The 24,808-nt window shown below is 40.3% G+C and overlaps 1 protein-coding gene across 2 annotated transcripts in view; it reads left to right on the forward strand.

The window, feature by feature from the left end:
* Positions 1 to 24,808, forward strand: part of INTS13 (integrator complex subunit 13) — a 629,493-nt gene that overhangs the window by 549,555 nt on the left and 55,130 nt on the right. For both annotated transcript variants that reach the window (XM_044087655.1, XM_044087656.1), the window contains exon 15: positions 7,767 to 7,906. In XM_044087655.1, coding sequence (XP_043943590.1) covers positions 7,767 to 7,906 — 140 coding nt within the window. The remainder of the gene's footprint in view (positions 1 to 7,766; positions 7,907 to 24,808) is intronic.

Here is a 24,808-nt window from a genome sequence, read left to right on the forward strand (position 1 = left end):
TAACAGGGTTGAAAAGTCCAGAAAGAAGCTTTCTGGTTATATTGGACCATTCTGGCACAACACCAAAGTCCCCAAAATGCTTGGATTTACAGATCCATTCCCTCTCTCTCCCTTCTCATGTCTCCCAAGAGCCAGCTAGCCCGTGGCTGCACTAACCTTTTTGCCGGTGAAATATATACGTTCATCTCAAGTGCCATCTGTGGCTTTGTTGTTTTGTTCTTCCAGTTGTCAAGGAGTTTGTTGGAAGCCAAAAGTTAAAGGATGATGCAGATGTTTCTTCAGACACAGATGCATCTGAGGGTTCTCCTGGCTCCTAACCCTTTGATGGCTCCAGGTGTGGTCCCTACTGCCTTCCCATTAATCTCACTTGTACCAGTTTGACTTTTGGATCCAGCACCTAGAGATTCGATTTTCTGCCATAGGCACCTGTGTCAGAGCGGACAGTGTTATTGACTTTGACTCTGATGGTTTCTGTTACTCTCTTGTCTGCAGCTGTGTCTGATTGGGATGGGACTCTAAGCTGAAGCATTAGAGCCGAGGCTCAGGGGTTGGGGTAGACTCTGAAGTTTTTAGAGCTGTCCTTGCCCGTTGGCACTTCAGCTCTGGAAAACTGTGCTGCATTGTTGGATTCAGAGTCGAGTCAAATTGGAGCCAGATGTTCCATCCCTGTCATCCTCATGTTTGAGAGGTATTGCTTCAGTTCTGATTTCAGCCTCGGCTTTCAAGGCATTTTAGAGGGTCCTCTTCAGATTCAGAGAGGATATGTCTCTATTTCACTCAGTTCAATCCCAGCCTCCTGTGGATTCTGTCACTGTGTCCTCTTGTCCTGTGCTACAGGGTCAGTCATTCTTGCTTTTTCTCTGTGGACTTTCACTGAGACAGCTTCCTTTCCAATTCTGACCATTCCCCAGAAGCCCCTATGGGTGAGGGGCCTAGGGAATGAGTCTGTAAGAGAAGGCACTTGAACTCATCAACATAGTCGGTTATGGAAGACACCAATTTTGAAGAAGGGGAGGGTTCTCCATGATCCCATCTGGTAGACATGTTCTTTGAAGATATTATGGAAGTGATGAAGCAAAGAGTGGGGTTGGTCCACTGAAGCCCCCCTCTCCAGAGAAGTCAGTATTCATTGAGGCATTTGGGGCTGGCTGTTCTACCTCCTGGGTGGTCCACTCAGTGGGCCTGAAAAGGAGCCTGATGTGGATAAAACCAATTCCACAGACCTGATAAGATCTTTGTTGCCCATAGAAATAAGTCCATTTGGAACAAGGGTTCCTAGTAAATACCATGATGGTTTTGACAGCCAGAAAAATGGAACTCTCAGAGGAGAGCCCATTTGTTCTTCCCCATAATAAAGAACCTAGGCATTGGACATGTCTGGAAAATCAACATGCTCTTCAGTAACATTTACACTTTGAGTGCTGAACTACTTGGTTCACGTGACTGTGTTCTAGAGGGACTTGATGAAGGAGCTGTCAGCATCCCTCTTGCTTAGCCTGCTTGTGGACATCCAAAAGTCAGTGCAGTCTCCTCTAGCTACCCTTTAGCTTATGACCAATGTGACCATGCTTCAGCTGTCTAATGCAGCTAATGGCACAGCAAGGGTGGCAGGTGCTGGCATTGCTATTCATTGGCACATGTGCTGGTATTGCTATTCGTCGGCGCATGTGGATGTGCCTTTACAATTTCATGGAAGACTTCAAGATGTCTTTTGTCAATGCTCCCTTTGATGGTAGGACCCTCTTTGGTCCCAATGTTAAAGAAATGCTTACCAGAAGCAAACAGAAGAACAAGTCCCTGTCATCGTTTGGCATATTCTTCTTCTTCATCACACAAAGGACCTTTTTCTGGAACCAAAAGAATGGAAAGAAGTTACAGTTTTGAAAGTCCCAGGGTTTTGGCCAAGTTGCTTTTGCTGACAGACGTACCCCTGGAGCGGGGATAATTTTGACAAACATCACCCGGGGGACAGAGGCAGACCACAAAATTAAGGATTTCAAGGCATTTTCACTGAGAAACCCTTCCATTGCTCCTGAACAGTTGCTCAACTGCCATGCTCTGGAGGCATTGGAGGGGGGCACTTATCCTTGCACTCTCAAGCTTGGCAGGCATTCATCCAAGATTCTTGGGTGCAGAGGATAATTACCAGAGGTTACATTATTCATTTTGCTTCTCCTCCACAGAAGGGAAAGAGAGTTTCTGCCATTTCACACAGTCAGATGGAACTGGCAGCAGCTGAGTTTGCTAAGCTGCTAGAAAACAAAGTAATCGAGGAAGTCCCAACAGACTAGCAAGGTTCCAGGTCTATTCAGGGTTCTTTTTGTTTCCAAATAAAACAAGGGACCTTGTATGACAGACATAGATGTCCTTCCATATCACTTTTGCAGTATTCCTTACTCAAGGAATTGCCTGCCAAGGGTAGCCCAAAATCCAGTCAGTATAGCAAAGCCTTAGGATTACTAGTATGTCATACATTACACATATACTCCCCACTCACAGCATATGGCATAAAGCTGATGTACAGACATACCTACCTCAGAACTTCTTTGCTGTCAGTCCAAACGCCATCTTTGATCAGCTGTCTAAAACTCTCCTTCATCTGCTGGTTACCAAGCCATTTCTGATAAATGCCTTGTTGTGAGTTTTTCTTATTATTTTTAATTTCCTTCCTTTTGTTGTGAGGTTACATGTCATCCAGAATGGAAAAATGTCAGTGTGGGAGACAGATTCCCCATAAAGGCTGCCAGAAGCAGTGCTTGTTTTGCTCTACATTGTGCCAGCTTTGTCAAACATTTGACTCTTTTTAGTCATCTCTTCTCCTTGTCTGTACCACGAGAACCAACGTCTTAAGTTGTTGGCGCAAGGTGCAATGACGCTTTGCCATGGCACCTTGCATCTTAAGTTGTTGGTGCAAGGTGCCATGGCAGAATAGTGCTGGTCTGAGGGTTAGATGTCTGCCAAGAAGACCAAAAATGTTAGGTCAGATTCTGCTGCTCTACCACCTCCTCCAGATGTCCATGTTGAGGCTGGTTTAAGCCAGAGGATCGTCCGATCTTTCTGTCAGATTCCTCTGCCATGACCGCTTTGGAGACCGACATGGATCTAGTTTCTCACATGTCCTCAGAGGCTCTACAGGTGTCCATTATGGATGTTGAGGGGGAACCACGGCTGATCATATCTGAGGGACCAAGGGTGTTCCACAGATTCTTGTTAGGGAGGAGATTCCCACTATGTTAATTGAGTGTAGGCAAGACTCTAAACCTCCTAAGATCTTTAGGACTTAGGTCCCTTTCAAAAAGGAGCAGAAAATGAAACATATTTCCCGTGTTCCTAAGGATCCTCAGAGTGAATGGCAGGATTTCACACAGGGGTTATTAAATGCAGTCTTGGCCTTGAAGCCCCCCCCCCCCCGAGGAGATTCTGTTCCTGCCCCCCACCCTTGGTCTTCTACTCCTCTTAAGAGGCCTAGGAAGTAGGACTCTTTTGATGAGGAATTGGATTCTGAAGAAGATTCTTTAGCCTATTCCTCTCAGATTCCTTCTCTGTTATAATATAGTTCTGAGGAGTAGGACTCCATTAGTCCATATTTTCCCTTTGAAGAACTTCCCATATTGTAGATACTATATCTTTGATGCTGGAATTTGTTTCAGTGGGACTGTACCCAGTTTTCTCATGTCCAGAAGAGGTATTATGAACAACTGCAGATGGAATGTCCTAAGTCATCTGCGGTCCCTCCTGTCCTTGCTGCCTTGTTGGATACTTTTTCAGCCGTTTCTCAGCCCCCAGCTCCAAAATAACTTGATAGGTTTTATAAGGTGTTAGATGTTTGGAAGTTCCTCTACAGATATCCTTCTGCTTTACCCCTCTGTTGTTTCTATCTCTTCAGACAAGCCTACTAAACTGTTGCCTTCTACTAAATTACTTCCTTCTGACAAGCACATTAGGGCCATGGAAAGGCTGGGCAAAAAGGTGTACACTGCTGCTAACTTGTCCTTTCGGGCTATTAACTACCAGACCCATATAACCAGGTATGCTTTAGCTCTTCTCTCTCAGGCTTTTAAGGTTATTTATAAACAGGAGAAACACTCTCCAAAGGCAAACCTAGTAGATGCAAAAACTACAGACTTGCAGTTCATCTATTTTAATATTAAGCATGGTCAAAGAAAGGAAACATTAGGGAAATAAAGTCCATTGTTTAATGTTTGCAAACTATATGTTAACCACTACCTGGAAAATCCAAATCCTGACATATTGAGGAGAATCCTGAATACGACACCACAGCAAAATGAAAACTTTTAAAACGATAAAATAAAACTTTAATTAGTACACTTAAAAACATTAATATCAAAATATAGAATAAGTCTCTAAACGATGAGCGCTTTCGGCGAAACCTGCCTTCTTCAGATTGTAAAGTTGAAGGGCTGCTATTGGTTAAAGTGCTTGTGTGAAGCCAATCTTGAAGCGTCAAAGTTACACATCTTCTTAATCCGACCATTCACAAGTGAACCAGGCACAGGAATGGTTGGGTTGGACACTTCAAAAAATCTAAAAAGATCTTCATTAATATGTCTCTCCATCAGTGAGTCATAGAGGGTGTCACGTACATGCTTAACCTTTTTTTCCAAGATAGTTTTACTAATAATCTTGTAGGTCCGTTGATCCTTTTTAACATTTCATCCATATGGTTCCTATACCACATGGCATCCATAACCACGATAGCTCCACCTTTGTCGACCAGTTTTATGACGTTGTGTTCTCTTCTTTTCAGATCCAGTAGGGCAAGATGTTCCTTTTCAGTCGTATTGTAAAACTGAAGGTGATTTCTATTCTCCTCCCTCAGTTTGCTTACTTTGTTTTCACACAGATGAATAAACAGTTCTACTGATGGATGATTTCACCGGCACAAAGGTGCTGGGTTGTTTGTACTTGTGTACTGAATATGATTCATTATTTCCAAAGATGTTCTTAAGGCTCACATTCCTTCCAAAGAGTTTGATATCTGTAACAAACTCATTTAAGTCTGAGCGATGTGAGGGAACAAAAGTGAGGGCCTTTTCCAATACTTGCTGAGACAGATTAACTACCAAGCTGTCCTCACAGGTCCTTACTGTTTCATTTTCTTCTTTTCCTTTCCTGACTTGATGTTCTGTTGTGTTTATAGGTATTCCCTTTCACGGGAGTTGGAAAAGGGTAGAAAAAAGGGTTATGTACTGTGCCATCTTTAGGTCTGGTTCCAATTGTCTTGCAAAAGTCAGGTTCAGTGCTAACCTTTGAAGGATTCAGAGGAACAATTGGTGTCTGTGTTGATCAGAGGTTCAGGTGGTTTGGTTATTCCTGGGCCTCTATGCTGGGTAGTTTTACTTGGGCCTGCCGAAGCCAATTGCGGCAAACGATCATTGGTGAGAGGTTCCTTATAACTGCCATGTTGCTTATTAAATGTTTTGTTCCTTTCAAAGTTCTGTTTTTGAAATGTTGAAAACCTTGAAAACAAACGAGCAGACATAGGCTCTGCAGGACACTAGTTCCTCTGTTGGATAGTAATCCGAAGACTGGTGTAATTAGCCCTGCATATTGAGGCACATTGGTTTCGGTCCTGACCTTACTTAACATAGCCTCATAAATTTTTTGTTGTATTTCAGAATGTAAAGTACTACAGCAGTAGAATGTAAGGCCCCTCATCAGGCACTTCATTCTTTAAAAAATAGAAAATGCAGAGTTTAGAAGATAGTTCAGGGAGCATGTTGGGGGGGATTTGGGAGCAGACTGAAGTATCTAGAGGAAATCCACATATGAAAATGTCTTGCAAACCATACATATGGTTACATAAGGTTAGGACTGAGCAATAGGCCTTAGAACTGTGAGGCAAAAAATATTAACCATTATGTCACTGTGCTGCCATCTTAGTCTGGGCTGATAGTTGTATGCATAGTATCCTGCTACTAGGTATCAGGAAGTGTTTTTGAAGTGGAATTTGAAAACACAACTGAAGAGGAACATCAGGCTGTGTTAGCTGCATTTCGGGTCCCTCTTATGGGCTTGTATGCATGCTAGTTATAAAATAATTTACACTTTTGTAAAACATTGCTGATTAATACTTGGACCAGGAGAGTCTATGAGAACATTAAGTGGAATCATCGAATATTAAGTATAATAATCATTGTTTGGTATTGTGAGCCTTCAAAAATAGTCTGTAATCTCTCAGCCTTCCCCTCATAGGGTACTAAATTCTGCCTGCCTTTTTTTTCCTGTGAAAGATGATGATTAATGTTGAGGTGCTATATGAATTCCTTCAATCTGCAGTTTGCTAGAAAGAATACAAATATACTTCAAGTGCATTAAGGTTAAGGAATTGAGGTTTGAAAGAGTAGCCTGTTTCTAGAACTTTGAAAATTCAACCACGACATCATTACTTCTATATTTCAAAACTGGCAGTTAAGATGGAAGGATGTAATGGTTTAGACACTTGAAACACTGTAATAAGATTATTCATAGAGGTAAGCAGCATATTTTACAACATACTGGATGAAAAGTACCAGAATTTAATGGGCATTCTTACACTTTAAGTCAGTACTCAGGAGCAAGTCACATTTGCATTTTAATTCCTTCTAACTTGGAAGAATGCTAATTTGCAGCATCTGCTGACAAATTTTTGTATTTGAAGAGTCTGAATTGTCCAATTACTTGCTTTTCACTAATCACTAAAAAACATGGCCTTTTATGTTTTCCAGTAATGCAGTGCAGAAAAGAAAGCAGGCTTTAAGAAAGTGTACTGCAGCATTTATGCATAGTATATTTCAAAACTACCTTCACCTTGTGAAATGGCATTGTCTGACATTCTGTGCTAGCAAATACACTTTGCCAACTTGCAGTTAAATCTTAATTAGAGACCACTAGTTGACAATATATACTACAGAGTTGTTGTTGTCTTTCGGCTTTTCCCGGTTAGGGTCGCCACAGCGGAACTCTGGTCCGCTAATGATTGGCAGTAGATTTTCACGAACACCAAGGTAAGAAAATATGTTGTAAGTAATTTTTTTGTTAAATTGTTAATCGCTATGTAAGCCAATGTAACTACTGTCTGTTTATTTTACTGTGGAGCTTTTCTCCCCGGGCCTCCGCTGAAAATGGACCCACATCCAGTCGGACACTCCCGGGCAACAAATTTAAATAAATAAATAAATAAAAGAAGACCAAAAAGTGGTTATGAGATCCTTGGATTTGAAAACAAATTCAAATGTACAAAAAAAATACATTGGCATACAAAAGCAAGCTATTGAGGTTAAAGTTGTGTTTTTTTAAGTTCTAAAATTTTATATTTCATAGCATGCAATTTTAGAACTTAAAAAAAAAACACAACTTTAACCTCAGTGGCTTGCTTTTGTATGCCAATATATATATTTTTTGTATATCACAAAATGATCATTTATGTAGCTGGCAAGAATTTACTTTTGTGTTACAGTAGATGATATTTTAATGTTGACATTTCTTCCCTTTTATATAACAAAGGGTATTGTGAAGAGTAGCCCCACACTCCTTTTTAATACATTATTCTTTCCAAAACTCATATAAAGTAAAGCAAGTATAAGTTACTGAGGTGTATTCACTGACTTGCATTTTTAGACATGAGCTGTTCAAGTACTTGATCTTGGCAGCAACTCGCTGTTCAACAAAACAAAAAAAACTCGGACACATGATTCTTTGTAGTGTTTGGAATGTGTGTTTGAGTACTTAGTAACAACTGATTTTAATGTCTGCGTCCATTGCAGGATAAAAGGAGTACTGGAACGTGAGAAAGAAGAACTGGTGGAGGCTGAGGTTATAAAAGACTCGCCAGATTCACCAGAGCCACCTGCTAAAAAGCCCTGTGTCTCTGTGGATGAAGTTCAGCCTGTTGAAAAGAGTAAAGGTATGCTGCATACTCAGAAAATGTTTTTATTAGCAGTGGAATTAAATAGTTAAAGTTTATGTGATACTTCAGTACAGAAAGCTGTTTGATTGTAACCTGGAATACCCTTTACTGCTGCTGATGCCTTCAAAATAGAGAGTAATGTATGTTTTTAGTTTACCCTAAGGTTATTCAACTTTTGCGTGTTCGTTCTTATAATATGTTCAGTGCTGTTATATTGTGATGATGCCCCTTCTCCATGCTGTTTTCTCTTTGTCCGTGATAGTACTGCATTCTGACTAAACCTTCCATTTGCAAAATGTCTGACATTTACTGTGCCTGCTGTTGCTCCATTGCTGCTACAGAATCACTACTACCATAGACATCTTTTGCTCTGACCTGTGCTGTTCCTAAACTATGTTATGAGCTATAAGGCTCACAGGATCATAAGATCTTAGGATCACAGAAGTTACAAGACAACTGAGCCACAAGGCCATAACTGTCTTGCCAGTACCCATTCTTAGGCCTTGACTCCCTTTTCAAGGATGGCCAGGCCAGTCATATCAGACTTAAGTTTCTGAGTGCCTGTCCAGTCATCCAGCTCCTTTTTAAAGTCAGGCATTGTGTCACACTGCTTGACTTGGAGTCGAAGTTAGTTCCAGAGAAAGGGTGGCACTCTATGACAAATCCATACTTCAGCCATTTCTGCCTGCCTGTGCAGCCTCCCCTATTCCCCCACCCCATGGTGAACCAATTTTTCAAGGGTATCATTCACTTAAGACCACCTAGTCTGTGGTCCCATTCTGAGATCTAAATTTTCTGCTGGAAGAACTTAGCTTGCCTGCCTGTAAGCATGCAGCTTCATTGGACATTAGGTTTACCAGTTTGAAACCATCATCTTAGTGGCTCTGACATCAGCCAGAAGTATTTCTAACCTTCAAGAGAACCCTTCAAAGATAGAGTATCCCTGAGAACTTGCTCCTCCTTTATGACACAAGTGCTTATGGAAGTCTGTCTTAGCCATACTATCCCATCTGGCTGTCTAATGCAAACAACAAAGGGGAAGGAGCCTTTCACTCTCTAAATGTGCATAGGCAACTCAGATTTTAAATAAAATTAAAACCTTCATGAAATCTGACCAGTTATTTGTACCCCTTCTAAGCAATAAACAAGGAAGAGCTGTCAGCAGACAAACTATTTCTATATGGATTTCAAATTGTATTGCCTTTTGTTACCAGTACCATAGCAACAGGGTGTCTGAGCACATCAGGACACATTCTGCCGTAGCCTGCAACTACCACTGCCTTCATCAGAGGAGTGTCCACCTAGTCTATTTTGGAGGCAGCCACTTGGTCCTCAGCACACTTTTTCCAAACAGTACAAATGTCCTCTACCTCTAAAGCTACAGCTGGCTTCACCTCAGCAATCCTGCAAGGACTTATCTCCCCACCTTATGGTACTCACTGCTAACTTCCCTCTATTTATAGCTTTGGAAGTCATCCCACGTGGTATTACTGCAATAGCAATGCATGATGAGCATAGTACAGTTGTGTATACTTATTGTTACTGTAGTGAAGACACTGCAACAGTGAAGATACTGAAACATCACTGTTGCAGTAACCATTCTCTCTAACCATACCTTCTGTATTTTTCCATGGGTTGGGGATGAGCCCCCTGTTCTTCTCATGTAGGACACCCCCTTCTCCCAGCTGATCCCCTGCTGGTCCCTGTGATGTCTAGCAACTGGTGACATTATAAGCAGGTGGTGCTCACTTGCAGGGGCATGAAATGGGCTGCAGCAAGGGGGCAAGAATGACCTGAAGCAATGGTGATGGACGACGTCCCTTTATCCAGTGATGTTTTGACATCAGAGAGGAGGGCATCTGCCAGGCCCAGAAGAGAGTAAATCTCTAGAATTCAGGCCAGCCAAAGGCTTCCAAGGCAGGACATTTCAACTGTTATTACTAGAACAGAGAAGACACACTGACATTTCATTTATGGTAAGTATGCAAATCTGTACTCTTTGTTTACATGACACCTTTATTATCCTCATATTTGCAGTAAAGTCACTGGTCCTGCCACTGCACTCTTCCTCCTTAACATCCCCTACTTCTCATACCTTAATCTACTTTCTGCCCTTAACTCACTCTTCTCACTAGCTCTCTCTAATCTTCCTTGACTACTCTTTCTACTGTCTTCTAAAATCTATTAAGCAGATTGCCTCAGAGAAACATTCTACTGTAATTGTCTTGCCTTCATGCAACTACATTATGATAAAACTGGGTTTTTGTAACCACTTACCCCCAAAACCATACTCATCTTAATGACATATTTCTTTTTATACATCTTGAAATAGTTATGCTGATTATTGACGCTGTATAACATTGTATTGCTACTTAATGCCTTATTATAATCCTGTAACATTGCTGTTTAATGCTAATTTATAATGAAAATTGTATAATATGTTGGAGCTTTTCTCCCCGGGCCTCCGCTGAAAAAGGGCTCTTCAGCTCAGTCGAACAATCCCGGTCAACAAATGTAAAAATAAAATAAAATATATAAAATGAGGTGGCAGAGTGCATTGTGTGTGCATGATGCTTGTCTATCCTGCACAGGGAGAACGTATGCATAATTTGGACAGATGCCTATATTGTATATCAGTGTTGAAAACCTGGACCATGGTAGTTGAATGCATGCATTGTGTGCAGTTGCACACAAGAAATTGTGTGATCATTATACTCCAATAGTTGTATAATTTAGTGCAAAGATACTTAACCCCTCTGCATTAATGGTGATATTGTGGTAAGTTGGTTAGTCCCATTGACAGATTTATAAAGCAGCTCATTGATTACCTGGCCTTTGTGTGTGCCTTGTGTATGTCCATGCACCACGGTTAGATGAGATTGTTCAACAAGTCTGCTAGATGTTCTGTATTAGCATTATGTTGTATTTGGTGTGGTAGGAATGGAGACATCGGTGGTGGCACATGAACGCCACAGAATGGGTGGGAATAGTGATGGTGCCCACTTGACATGATCTCCATTATATTACACATGGTAAGACCTAACATAATGTGGATCCAGCTGATGTATGCTTTAGTCTTCTGTCTTTTTTTGACACCTCCTGATGTTATACTTAGTCATCTGAGGTCGCATCAGAAAGGAAGTCCTACAATGTGTTGCTTCTACACTGTAATTGTGGAATCCAATTTGTTTTTGTGTATGTAGCTCACTACTTGTATTGTATCAGGTGAAGTGGATGGTATTGATTTATACTTTAGAAAATTAGGTCACATATGTAGACTGCCACATACTTGACTGTAGGTAATGCTGTGCTGTGGTAATCGTTCCATCCATTTACTGTATGCCTTCTGCAACAGTGATTGCAGGAAGGCCTCATGACATCACTAAGCCTTTCCGTTCATGAGACAGAGCACCTGTCTGGACAATACATGTATTACTTGTCGCATTTCACAGTGAAAATTGTACAGTTGGCATGAGCTGGGTGCATGTTTATCTACCATTATGTTGCCCGTGCTTGCCGTGAACCTAAAGGACCTTAATGTCCCCATTTTCTTTTTATGGATGGCATAAGGGAAGTGCCATTGTTTTTTTTATATATATACTCTCTAATTCCTTAATTATTCATTATTGTGTTGTATGGGTGGAATTCTGGCTTGGATGGCAGCAGGATACATATATCAGTACTTTATTTGTTGTTCACTGTGTGATTTATTGGCTGACCTTTTTTTTTTCTTTTACCCTTTTCCCCAATTTAACCATTTATTTCCTTCTGCATCAACCCACTCATTTTCTCCCAACCTACTTGGCATACATCTCACATATCTGCTTGTGATACATTTCTTTAAGGGGGATTAGCCTTTTGATAGATGTATTTATTGCCAGAGTAATGGGACGTAGGAGATGAGTACCAGGTGACCATTATCTGTAACTAGAGCAGATTTTTTATTTCTTGTTCCTAATGCTGGTCCTTCACATAAGAAATGCTCTATAAATAAATACTGACCTGAATGGTGCTGATCCACCCCCAACACACACACCTTAATATCCTCTCTCTCTTCTTTCCTTGTGGGATGGAAAAGATGGTCACAGGCAATTCATTCATTTCCATTTTGCTGGGTTCTCAGGTGCAGTTTACTATTCTAAGCCTAGTCACCTGAGTTGCCTTGTTGGTGATGCATCCTTGTTTTGTGTGGTTCTCACACATATGCATGCTCCTTCATGCATGTTACCACATTAGCACAGTCTTGTTGCTGCTAACTTTCCAGATTTTACATCTTGACAGCTGTGTGTGTAAGATATTTCCAGTACTTTCTGTTGTCATTTGTTTCTTTGTCTGTGTATGTACATGTGCCTGTGTAGAGCATGCATGCAGAATATTGTATATGCACAGTTTTATACACACTGTCTGTCTACCTCTTTCTTAAGCTTAACCTGTGGGACTAGAAGCTTAAATAGTAACTTACAGTTTACTTTTCTAGAAATCTAAGCACCCTGTTAGTAGTAGTATGTTAATGACACTGTTATAACCCTTCCCATTACCTCCCTCTTGTAAGCTGATTTAATGTAGGATGAAGCTGTTTGCCTCCTTTGCAGTATTCCTGTAGAAGTCTCTTTGATGCTGCAGGATATGTACAGCCCATCAAGTCGCATGAAGCATTTCACTGAAATTTCATAGTCCCCCCCAAGGTTGCACAGCTTCAAACAATAAAATAACAGGCTGCACCCCCTGCATGAGGTTGTGGAGTGGCTGCTATATAATTTCTCAGAACAATATTTTTTTTCTAAAATGGCCTCAGTCATATGGAACACAATATCACAACTGATGCTGCTGTTAACTTTGCCCTATTTATTTCTGCTGTAAGTGCAGTATGTTGCCCCTTTGCGTTTGCCATTTTTGTCTACAAACTCTACTGATGTTCATGCCACTCCTCTGTAGCTCGAATCCTGATATGCTGAGAACAGATGAGTAGTGGTATCCCTTTTGGCAAAGCTTAAGGTGCTTACATGCTAACAGGTAGATGTCTCATAGACAAATCCATGTTTTTTCCTTTTAAGTTATTGTAAAGTTTCATATCGTTTTTTACAAGACTGGATAGTTCATTTATGTTCCAAGAAAAAAAAATCTGTTTATATTAAGTCTACTGAACTTACCTCAGAAAAGAGACTGTATGAAGATGAATGGCATAAGCTAATTCTAAGAAGATTCATTGTGTCACATGGCAGCAGCAAAACATTATTTATCAAATTGTTTAAACTTTAAAGGATATTTACCCCTTTCTAAAACTTAGAGACTGACACAGTTTTTTTAATTGTTGCGTTTTGGGACAATTTACTTTTTAACATTATAGTAGTTTATGTGCCTGGCCCTACACTCTCTCTCTCTTTATAGAGCTAAAGACTCAAGAATGTGAGGGGCAGAAACTGATTTGAAGCAGGATGAAAGAGTGCTGTGTTGAAGGCTGTTTTCCAGCGTGAACTAGTAAGAGCTTTTGCTGTCTGGAGTTTACAGAGAGCGTCTTAAATGAAGCTTCTCTTATGGAAACATGGTGACACTTTAGTGTCCTTGCCTATTGCTTGTGACTCAGATGCAGACACAACAGGAAGTAAATATAAATCGCACAAGGATTTTCATTAAGAGATGCTTTTCTTTTAGACTTCCTATGTAAACTCTAAACTAGTCAGATTGGAAAACAGCCTTCATCAGAACATTCTGTGTGCTAAGCTAGTCTTTACTCCTCATATTACAGAAAGTCATTACTGCTGAAAAAGGAAAACAAAACCACCAGAAACTGTTAAGAATTTGTGTAGGTTGTTGCATAGCCAGCTGCTTGCACGTGCTGAGATTTTTTTTTTCTGGCAAAAGGCATACAGAGCTGTCATTTTCTATCAGCTCATAGCCTTACTTGCCCTTTATGTAAGCTGAATTGGCTAGACTTTCTCTAGATGGCATCCTAGAAAACACAGCAGCCTTTTGGGGCTGTTAATAACCTATTATCCTTGCAATTTCACCCTGTCCCCAAAAGAATCTCTCCTAGTACTGCAGTATCCCTTTAGTATGGAAACTCCCTGTTCGGAATTCACCTGCATTTTAAAGTAGAGTTAGTGCTATTTTAATGAAAAAAAATAGTGAAGCAGTTGAACAGAGATCCTTAAACTGAAATGTGTTCAAACCGTCAAACTTACCTAATCCTGTTGGTTTCCAAGGTAGAGAACTTTAAGATTAGTACAATGTGCCATTTCTTTAGTGAGATAAAACCCCAGACTTGACTAGCAATCTGGGTTTTGGAGAAGCTGACTGGGGCAAGGGAGAGCTGAAGAAGCTGTGCTTACTAGACTTTTGAGGGATGTCTCCTTGGAATTTTGTTCCTCCTGGGGCTTTTCAGCTCTGAGGTATGTACGTCCGTATGTCACCTTTATGCCCTACGCTGTGAGTGGGGAGCATGCGTGTGAATTGTGATGTATGACATCCCTATAACAACATAAGGTTTTGGTATACTGGCCAGATGTCAGGCTACTCTTGGCAGGAGTTCTCTTTAGTGATGAATACTGCTACAGTGAAGAGAAGGACATCTACTGTTATGGTAAGATTTTACACAATTGTACTTTCATCATGGTTATATGCCAAGTTTAGACCCTGATTTCTATATGGTGTATAATGTAAACTCGGTTGAAGTGTGTTTAGCAAAGTAGGCTGGAAGTGGATTTAGTACTGCACTGTCAGGTGGATAAAGGGTTATGCTCTGTGTACTTTTTCTACAAGGAACATTGGGGAGGACAGCATGGGCCAAGGAAGCTGAATGGAAAACTGACTCCAGGCATTGCCCATTTTCTTTGCTGATTAAAAAAAATGTATATTTTCACAGCAGCCTTTGTCTACCCCCCCTCCCACATCTCCAGTCCCCACTGGATCTGCCTTGCTCCTGTACCTTCAGCTAGGGTTGTCACCTTTACAAATTCCCAAAGTGGGACATTTTATGGTGCAAACATCAGATTTTGCAGGTCAAAACATACCCATGGCCAGTGCGAAGGACAAAACTTCACTTTTTTGCCTAAATAAAAGCTTGTTCTTGTGGAATTTTAGTTGCTTATTCTGCTTCTTATAACATTCAGGTGTTTCAGATACAGAATAACTGTTTTATACAACTGTTACATAAAATATAGGAAATAATTTTGTCCTAAAATCTCAGGACATTTGCTACTTTTGCAATTTTTTTGCAGGACACAACTGCCAAAAGAGAGACCGTCCCTCACAAAGTGGGACAGGTGGTAACCCTACCTTCAGCCAGCTGCCCCATTCATGATGTAAAGGGAATGAGAACCTGGAATCCCTGAGTTAGGCAAGAGTCCTACAGGCCATTCATTCATATTCAGGGAGCCTAATCAGCCCACTCATTCCCCTTCTGGCAAGAACTGTATTGAAGGGAGTGGTCTAGCATGCTGGCCTACTCTCTCCCTTAGTGCAGTCAACAAAGTGCACCTCCACTGTTCACATCACAAGTATAATATTGTCTGCAAGCTCCTGTTGCAGGGTACAATACCTGTTGTTCCCACTAGGTGTTACCAAGCATTGAGCCAGAACTGTTTCCTTTTTTCAGGATGGATGAGATAAAATCGTCCACTCACTCTCTTCCTCCTGACACGGCCCCTTCCATTAAACTGCTGCTGATTTTTCTAGTATTAATGAGAATCACATTCTGCATAAACCCATCATTTTTGTTCCAATTTCTAATCCTGTAATTGGCATTTTTGAAAAAGTTTATACTGAGGGCATATATGCACTGTTTTTAGGTAAGAAGTTGTTCAAAACTAATTTGACAGAGTTTTAATGAGCTGCTTTGCATAATTTAATTTCGTTTTTATAAGAATATTTTATTAATTTAAGATATTTACAATATATACACAGAAAACAAGAAATTCAACATCACATATTATAAAAATATCAGGAATACATTGAATCATCAAGGTAATCTCATATAGATGTTGTTCGTGTTTCACTGTTGCAGTCATTACATTTGTGGTAATCTGCTTGCAGGTTGCCTTCAGTCAGCCTGATTAACAAAGTCTTGGGTCCTGCGTCAGTTGCTGTCCCTTCTTCCATGACGTCTGGTCGTTAGGGGTATAAAACATGGCCGACGCCATTACATCAGTCTTTCTTGCCGTGCGGTGCCCGAAGCAGAAGCAGTTCGCAAGTGCCAGTCGTCCGTCTCCTAAAATTTTCGTTTTCGAGTTTCAGAACCGAAGTCTTCAACTAAAGCTAAGTACCCCATTGGGGAAACTTTTTCTTCATCCTTACCGATGTCAGTAAAAGTTAATAATTGCATTACTTGTTGAAAGCAAATACCTCATAAAGATTTTCATTCGTACTGTATTCCTTGCCTAGGTCCTGACCACTGCGTACCTTGCTGTCGGTTTTGTGCTTTATTTAATCAGTGCACTATCCGTCGTCGGTATATTTTTGCCTCTAAATATTTCGGTTCTCGGTTTAATTATACAGAAAGGTCATCGGTTAGCCATCCAACTACCGGGTTTCCGAAAAAATGAAAAGATAAAGACAGAGACAGGTCGCCGAGGTCCAAAACTGCCAATGATGCTTCTCCTAAGCCAGTTGCCAGTTCGCTGGTACTCAGTGAAGCACTTTTGCAGCCCCTGATACCCGCTACTTCTGATTCGCAGGCCTCTACTGAGACCCATTTGGAGTCCGGTATGCCGCGAGATGCTTCAACTATGGAACCTGTGGATGTCTCTACCTTGGATGGGTCCGGAGCCGCTGTGCAGGCACCAGCTTCTGAGGGTGTATTCAGGCCTACGGACTTGCATATTAAATCAATGCTTCCTTCATTACTTAGGCCTAAATCTCGATCCATGTCTAAAAAACCGACGCCCAGGCCACATGCTTAGGCCTCTATGCCTAAAAAACAAATGATAATAATGGCTGAAGATCTAATAACTCTAATCAGGGGTAGCCAACCCCCCCCCCCCTTCTAAGAGGCCTAGGACTGAGGTTGATTATGAATCATCTGATCGGGATTCTATTTCTTCTGACTCTTTTGATGACCTGCATTTGTCCTTACCTACTTATGAGGATTCTGATGCAGAGGACTGTATTCCCTCTGCTTCCTCTCCTGAGGATTTTTCTTTTGGGGAAACCTTACATTCTCTAAGGGAGCATTTCCACTGGGAAAGTCAGGATTACTCTGATTCAAAAAAGAGGCGTAGGGATTTCCTTCTCCTCCCTCAGCATAGACCTTTAGCTATTCCTCCTCTACTGGACATTGTTGATGATGCTATCTCGGAATCTAGTTTGGCCCCTGACTCCCGGCCTCCTGCTCCTAGAAAACCTGACAGATATTAAAGGGTCCCTGAGTCCCACAAGTTCCTTTTCAAAAATCCTATTGCAGATCCAGAGACTATTTCACAGGGGCCCAAGGGCATTAAGGCTTCTGCTGCTAAATTGTTGGCTGCTCCTTTAAATCAGGAACACCTGTTTGGCAACAAGGCTGAGGAAGTTCTTAAAAAAGATGGAAGATAAAGCTAAATCTATGCAAACTGTTAAAGATTTTTTCCAAGTTCAGCCTTCTGGATTTGGTAGGCACTGGCCCTCTAAAAATTGTTCCTTTCCAGCACCTTCCAGGTATTCTCAAGCCAAACCCAGACACCGCAAAAACCACCAGTTTCAGTCCCAGGGGACTCGCAGAACTAAGTAGTGGGGGGCCTCCACTTCCAAGTCTGGGAGTAATAAGACTCCCCCCTATGGTAAACTGTCTCAATGACTTCCTTTTAAAATTTCCAAGCACTTATCATCTGACTGCCCCTTTGGAGAGAAAGATTGCTCTTCATGCAAAGAATTGGGAACTCATTACCCAGGACAAATGGGTTTTAAATATAGTGTCCCAGGGATACAAATTTCACTTCCACACGTTGCCAACACCAAGTGGATGGCTGGACCTATCCCCAAATCAGTGGGCAGAGGCACAAAAACAAGTACTTTCTCTCTTAAACATGGGGGCTATCCAGCTGGTACCAGAAGAGGAAAAGGGACAAGGTTTCTACTCGAGATTTTTCCTGGTACCCAGGAAAGACAATTCATGGTGTCCTATCCTGGACCTGTCTACTCTAAACACCTTTTTGGAGATTCCAAAATTCAAGATGCTGACTCTTCAGAGATGCCTGGTTGGCAACACTAGATTTAAAAGAAGCATACCTGCACATCTCAATCAGGGAATCTTGCAGAAGATACCTACGCTTCAAAGCAGGCTACACGCACTATCAGTTCTCTGCACTGCCCTTTGGCTTATGTACTGTGCCCAGGATATTCACAAAGTGCCTAGCTCCAGTTATTGCATTTTGCAGGCAAAAAAATATTCAAATATACCCATACCTGGATGATTGTCTAATTCAGGCAGAAAGCCAGGACATACTTTTTAATTATCTGGCCTTTGTGAAAAGGGTTCTAACTCTTCTGGGGTACACCATAAATGAAAAGAAATCACATCTGGTACCCTCTCAACAAATTATATTCCTGGGAGCAAGCTTGAATACAACTTCCCAGATGGCTTACCTCACGCCAGAAAAGCAAATTCATTTGACAACTTACTTCAGACAAGTGGCCACAACAACCCTGCTGTCTGCAATACAAATACTGCAAGCCTTGGGGTTCATGGCCTCCTGCATTCTTCTAATTCCATATGCAAGACTGCATATGAGGAAATTACAGTGGTAGCTAAAAAGCCTATGGTGTCAAGATTCTCAAAACCTAGAAACAATGATTCCTATCATACCTTGCCTACACCAAGAGTTCCTTTGGTGGGCAGAGGCCTGCCACCAAAACAAGGGACTACCTTTCACACACCACCCTGCCGCCCAAACCCTAACAACAGATGCATCAGACTATGCATGGGGGGCTCACCTGGCAGGGAAGTGCTTTCAGGGCAAATGGAACCCAAGTCAAATGCTCCTGTATATCAATCAAAAAGAAATGTTAGCTGTACAGAATGCTCTGACAGCCTTCAAGGACTACATTCTTCCAGGACAACTAATGGTAAAGACGGACAACACCACTGTTATGTGGTACATAAACAAGCAGGGGAGGTACACATTCTTACCCCCTCTGCAGACTAGCCATGCCATGGCATTGTGGAACTCAGCCTTGAGCTACCAAGTGCACATGCAAGCTCAATTCCTGCCAGGAAAATTAAATACACTGGCAGACGGACTAAGCAGAAACCTCATGGACCAACATGAGTGGAAACTGGGACCAAGGATTTTCAACATGTTGACAAGCAAGTGGGGGAGCCCAGATATAGACCTGCTTGCCTCTCCCCAGAACTACCAATTGGACAAATTTTGCTCAAGGACTCCCCACAAGCAAGCCTGGAAATTGGAATCTCTGTCCTTCAATCAGTCTATGCCTTCCCTCCTCTGCCTGTGTTCTCCAAAGTACTAATAAAAGTCAAACAGGACAAACCAAGGATGATTTTGATTGCTCTAGACTGGCCGCGCGAACACTGGTACCCCCTCATGCGCAGTATGTCACGGTTATCTCTATGGTACCTGCCTCAGACTCCTTCCCTGCTGTCTCAGCAGAAGAACCAGATTCTGCACTCTCAGCTACCAACACTGAACCTTGCAGCCTGGCTAATTACTTAATCTATCCTTTACCATCCCTCAGCAAACCTGTGATGGATATCATTTTAGAGGCAAGGAGGCCTAGTACTAGAAAATCTTATGCTGAAAAATAGAAAAGATTCTGTGTGTGGAACCAATCTCAAGGAATGAGCACAGCAGTGCCCAGTTTACCTCAGATTTTACAATACTTAACTTAGATGCTTCACAAAGGCCTGTCTTTTTCCTCCATTAAAATCCACGCCTCAGCCATTTCAGCTCATTATAACACAGAATCTCCCCTCTTCTCTCATCCAATGCTCAAGCAGTTCCTCAGAGGGGCCAAAAATTTGAGACCACCCAGGAGAGCTCCAACCCCAGCCTGGGACCTTAATTCGAGCCAGCTGCTACTGCAGACTTAAAATTTCTTTCTTGGAAAACATCTTTCCTTTTAGCAATCACTTCAGCTAGAAGGGTATCTGAATTACAGGCCCTTATGGCAGTAGAACCTTTCATCATCTTTCATGCGGACAGGGTGTCACTCAGAACCAATCCAGCCTTCATGCCCAAGGTGGTATCCAGTGTGGCACTTAATCAGTCCATTCATTTGCCAACCTTCTTTCCCAGTCCACAGAACAAAGGGAACGGATACTGCATTCCTTAGATGTGCACAGACAACTTAGATTCTACTTGGACAGGACTAAGCCTCAAAGGAAATCTGAACAACTCTTGGTAGCATTTCCTTCAGGGGCAGAGGGGAAGGCTGTTTCAAAGCAAACCATTTCTAAATGGATAAGCCATTGCATTCATTTCTGCTATAAGCACCATGGAAAACCTATCACCAGGGGATTAGACCTCACTCCACCAGGGCTGCATCTACCTCTGCAGCCTTTCTCAGAGGCATCCCTACCAGGGACATCCTAGAAGCTGCTACCTGGAGTTCTGTACATACTTTCACCAAGCATTATCATTTGCCAGTTTTCTCTAAATCCAGAGCTGGCTTTGCCACTGCAGTCTTGCAGGGCCTTATAGCTGGCCCTAATGCTATCTTAACTCCTCCTCCCAACCATAGCTTTGGGAATCTACCCAAATGTAATGACTGCAACAGTGAAATACGAAGAACATAGTACAGTTGTGTACACTTACCACAAATGTAGATGTTTGAGTGTATTCACTGTTGCAGTCCTGGTTACCCTCCCTCCAGCCCCCTAACTTCTTTTGGCTATACCTCTACTTTCCTTTACTATGCTTAAAAGCCTTTTTGGTGTATTTGCTTTTTTGTTGGAGGTATATTTTTGTGTTTTTATGTTTAATTGCTTCCCATTAGGGGGCACCTGACATCTGGGGGCAAGAAAAACTGATGTAATGACATCGGCTGCATGTTATATACCCCTGATGACCTGCCGTCATGGAAGAAAGGACATCAACCGACGCAGGACCCAAGACTTTGTTAATCAGGCCGACTGAGGGCAACCTGCAAGCAGATTACCCCAAATGTAATGACTGCAACAGTGAATACACTTGAACATCTACATTTATGATAAGTGTACACAACTGTACTTTAACACATTTAGAGTCTTGGCATTTCAGTAGCAGCATTTAAAGGTTATCCAAACCACTGAAAGTCTTAGTATGATTTATAGATGTTATTCTAATTCATTCTTTTTCAGTTTTATATAGTATTGGTGTTAAATTTAAAAATAGGAACTGATTTTGATTTCCAGATTTTTTTTTTTGTAATAACTTTTCTAGCAACTACCATGTGGGTCCAAAACATTTTTTGCTCTTTGGCTTTTACAGATACAGGAAGTGAAATATTCGTTAATATTACTGATATAGTTAAAGAACAATTATCAGACCATAACCCATTAAAAACCATACTTTCTCTTCCCAATATACATTTAGTTTTTACAATCCATAAACATGTAGTCAACTTTTACATTTTTACTACATCTCCAACAAACTGAAGAAGTCATTTTACGAAACTTAGAGATTTTATAGGGAGTAGCAAACATTCTGTTACATATTTCCACATTAAAAAACTTTCTAGTATAAACTTGAAGTTTGACTAACTGATTTAAGTAACACAGTTTTATTCTTGCCATCTTTTGAGTCACTCAATCCACTGCTATCTAAAAAGTTTCATAATTTTGCATCAAAATTATTATTAATTATGATTAACTTGTATAACTTGGACATGCTTCCTTTGTAGATCAGTCTACCTTCAGTGGTAACATTCATGTATGCATATAATGGGGGAATAGTGTTGTATTCTTCTTCACTCATATTATCTACAAATTCATTTAATTTCTTACTGATGGATAATATTAACTGGTTAGCAAATTCATCCAATTTGTATTCTTTCATTAAATATTCTGGTGACTTAGCTTTTCTTTTCTCAAAGCAATCAGAACATAATACTAATCCATTCCTTTTTTAGTCAATTCATTTTAACAGTGTTCTGAGTTTCCTTAAATCTAGAGCGTGTGCATTGAGAAAGCACAAAAAAAATCCATTTTGATATTAATGGAGTTTTAAAAACATATTCCTTAACTGTTTTAAGAATTGATTTCGTATATGCAGAATTTAAAGATTGAGGTGACAGCCTTCTAATTTAAATTTTGTTAACCAAATGAAAGGATTGTTACATATTTCTAACGTGTCATGTTTAATTAACTTATAAGAATTTAGTATAATCTGCTCCTGAATGGTTTTCCATTTACTAGTATAAGTTGAGTGTGTCCACAGTATAGTAAAAGTTAAAATTTGCAGTAACAGAGTAAAAATATACATTGGTGAGTGTGGAAGAGAGGTGAAGAAGAGAGTACAGTCAGGATGGAGTGGGTGGATAAGAGTGTCAGGAGTGATTTGTGACAGACGAATACCAGTAAGAGTGCAAGGGAAGGTCTACAAGAGGGTAGTGAGACCAGCTATGTTATATGGGTTGGAGACAGTGGCATTGACAAAAAGACAGGAGTCAGAGCTTGACGTGGCAGAGTTGAAGATGTTAAGATTTGCACTGAGTGTGATGAGGATGGACAGGATTAGGAATAAGTATATTAGAGGGTCAGCCCAGGTTGGAAGGTTTAGAGACAAAGCCAGAGAGGCAAGATTAAGTTGGTTTGGACATGTGCTGAGGAGGGATGCAGAGTATATTGGGAACAATTTTCTAAGGATGAAGCTGCCAGGTAACAGGAAAAGAGGAAGGCCTAAGATAAGGTTTATGGATGTGATGAGAGAGGACATGCAGGTGGTTGGTATGACAGAGCAAGATGCAGAGGATAGGAAGAAATGGAAACAGTTTATCTGCTGTTGTGACCCCTAACAGGAGCAGCCGAAAGAAGAAGAAGAAGAGTAATAAAATACATCTGTTAAATTACTACCACCATACTCCCATAATCTTGTATCATTTCTGTAAGCATTTCCCTGCCTTTGAGGATACCATAAGCATGAAGTTAACATTTTTCCACTTTTTTAAACATTTTTTGTCAGGTATTAAAGCTATTGAATGTAATATAAGAATTTTAATAAGTACTTACTTTCCTCAAAAGTAAAAAAATTCCATTTTTTAGTAAGCATTCATTCCATTTTTTATAAGAAGTAACACTACAATTAGTTTAAAAAAAATATTGATAATCTTACATCTTTTTTTCCAAAAATCTTTATTAAGTTTACACATATGACAAAGGCAATCTTACATTTATATAAATGAAAAACATACAACATTATATCATTTTAGTTGCAAACCATTTACATCATTTACATCACAGACACCATTGAAACAACTGTAGTTGTAAACATTACACATCACTAATAAACCATCCAGTCTTTGCCAGTTAAGCATTATATGGCTTATTCAAATCCTGCCTCTTAAATCTCGTTCCTGCTCTGCATATATTGTTCCCACAATTCCCATTTGTTCCTATGTAGTTTGCTCCTTCTCTTTTCTAAAGATCCCAATTTCAGTTGCTTTATTCCTTACTATATTCACTACTTCTAAAAAAGTTGGTGTAGACTTTGATTTCCATTTTCTAGTAATTGCTTTTTTGGCAGCCCCCATAATTAGAATCAGCAAGGCTTTACTATGTCTAGGCAATTCTAATTTTGTAGCATAACTCAAAAAAAATCATCTCCCCAGTCAGTCCAACCTGCTCACCCAGCAGAGCGGTCTGCAGGGAATTCCTCAAAAGTTGTCCGCTTATTAACTCCCAAAATATATATTCCCAGCTACCTCTTTCTTGCCCGTCACACCTCCAACATTTGCTATCCACCTGAGGAAAAATTCTTTGAAGTCTACTTGGGATATAAAAATACCTATGTAAACACTTCCAGGCAAAGATCCTAAATCTTCTAGACTTTGTTGCATATTTGGGAGATATACATATATCCCCCCATTATCTCTTTGTGAATTGCTTATCCAATCTCTCTTCCCAATCCTTTCTCAGCTCCTCTTATTGATTATTATGATTATCATGCAATATTTTATATGCTTTGCTAATTATTCCTTTTTTAACATCAGCTTCTATTCTATATTCTGTTAAAAACTCTACCAGTGCTGGTCTTTCATTTAGGAGCCCCCTGTTTCTTTCTCTTTGCCTATACTCTGATACCAATCCTTGCTAGGGAAGGCAATCCCTAACCTGCAGTCCAAATCAATTCTTGGCCTTTTCCCATTCTATTACCTTTCCCTTTCTAGTTATTTGCTCCCACTTCCTTGGTTCCTTTGCCAGTTTTCTCCTATCTTAGTCACATTTTGATACATTTTTATTCCTAAATATTGTATTCTTTTCTTTTTCAATTATGTTTATATTTATCGTTAAACTTACTGTCTAGTAATTGAGTTAACACTAAAGTTTCAGTTTTATTATTATTAAATTTCAACACCGATACTTCTTGAAACTCCTTAGCTGTTTCTTTGATTGAATAATTTAAATCTCCTTTAGTTAGTAAAATATCATCTGCAAAAAAATGTATTTTAGATTGACATATTTGTTAATTGAGAATCCATTGTTTTTTTTTCATTAAGTCTTATACTAATAGATAATAATAATAATAATAATAATAAGGTTCAGTAAGTAATACAAATAGTAAAGGGGACAAGGGACACCCTTGCTTTGTGCCTTTGTTTAAAGTGAATCCTTGAGAAATGTAGAATCCATTGTTAACATATTCTTTGGAGTTGCTATACAGGTTTTTTTTTTTTAATATTCCATTAAACTGTTCTGGAAATGCAAATGCTTCTAAAGTTTTAAACAAGTAGATGTTAAGTTGTCAATCTCGCCTTCATTCTTGCTGGATG

Source organism: Protopterus annectens, chromosome 11.part0 (genome assembly GCF_019279795.1).
Source record: "Protopterus annectens isolate FY-2018-M chromosome 11.part0, PAN1.0, whole genome shotgun sequence".
NCBI classification, from domain to species: Eukaryota; Metazoa; Chordata; order Ceratodontiformes; family Protopteridae; genus Protopterus; species Protopterus annectens.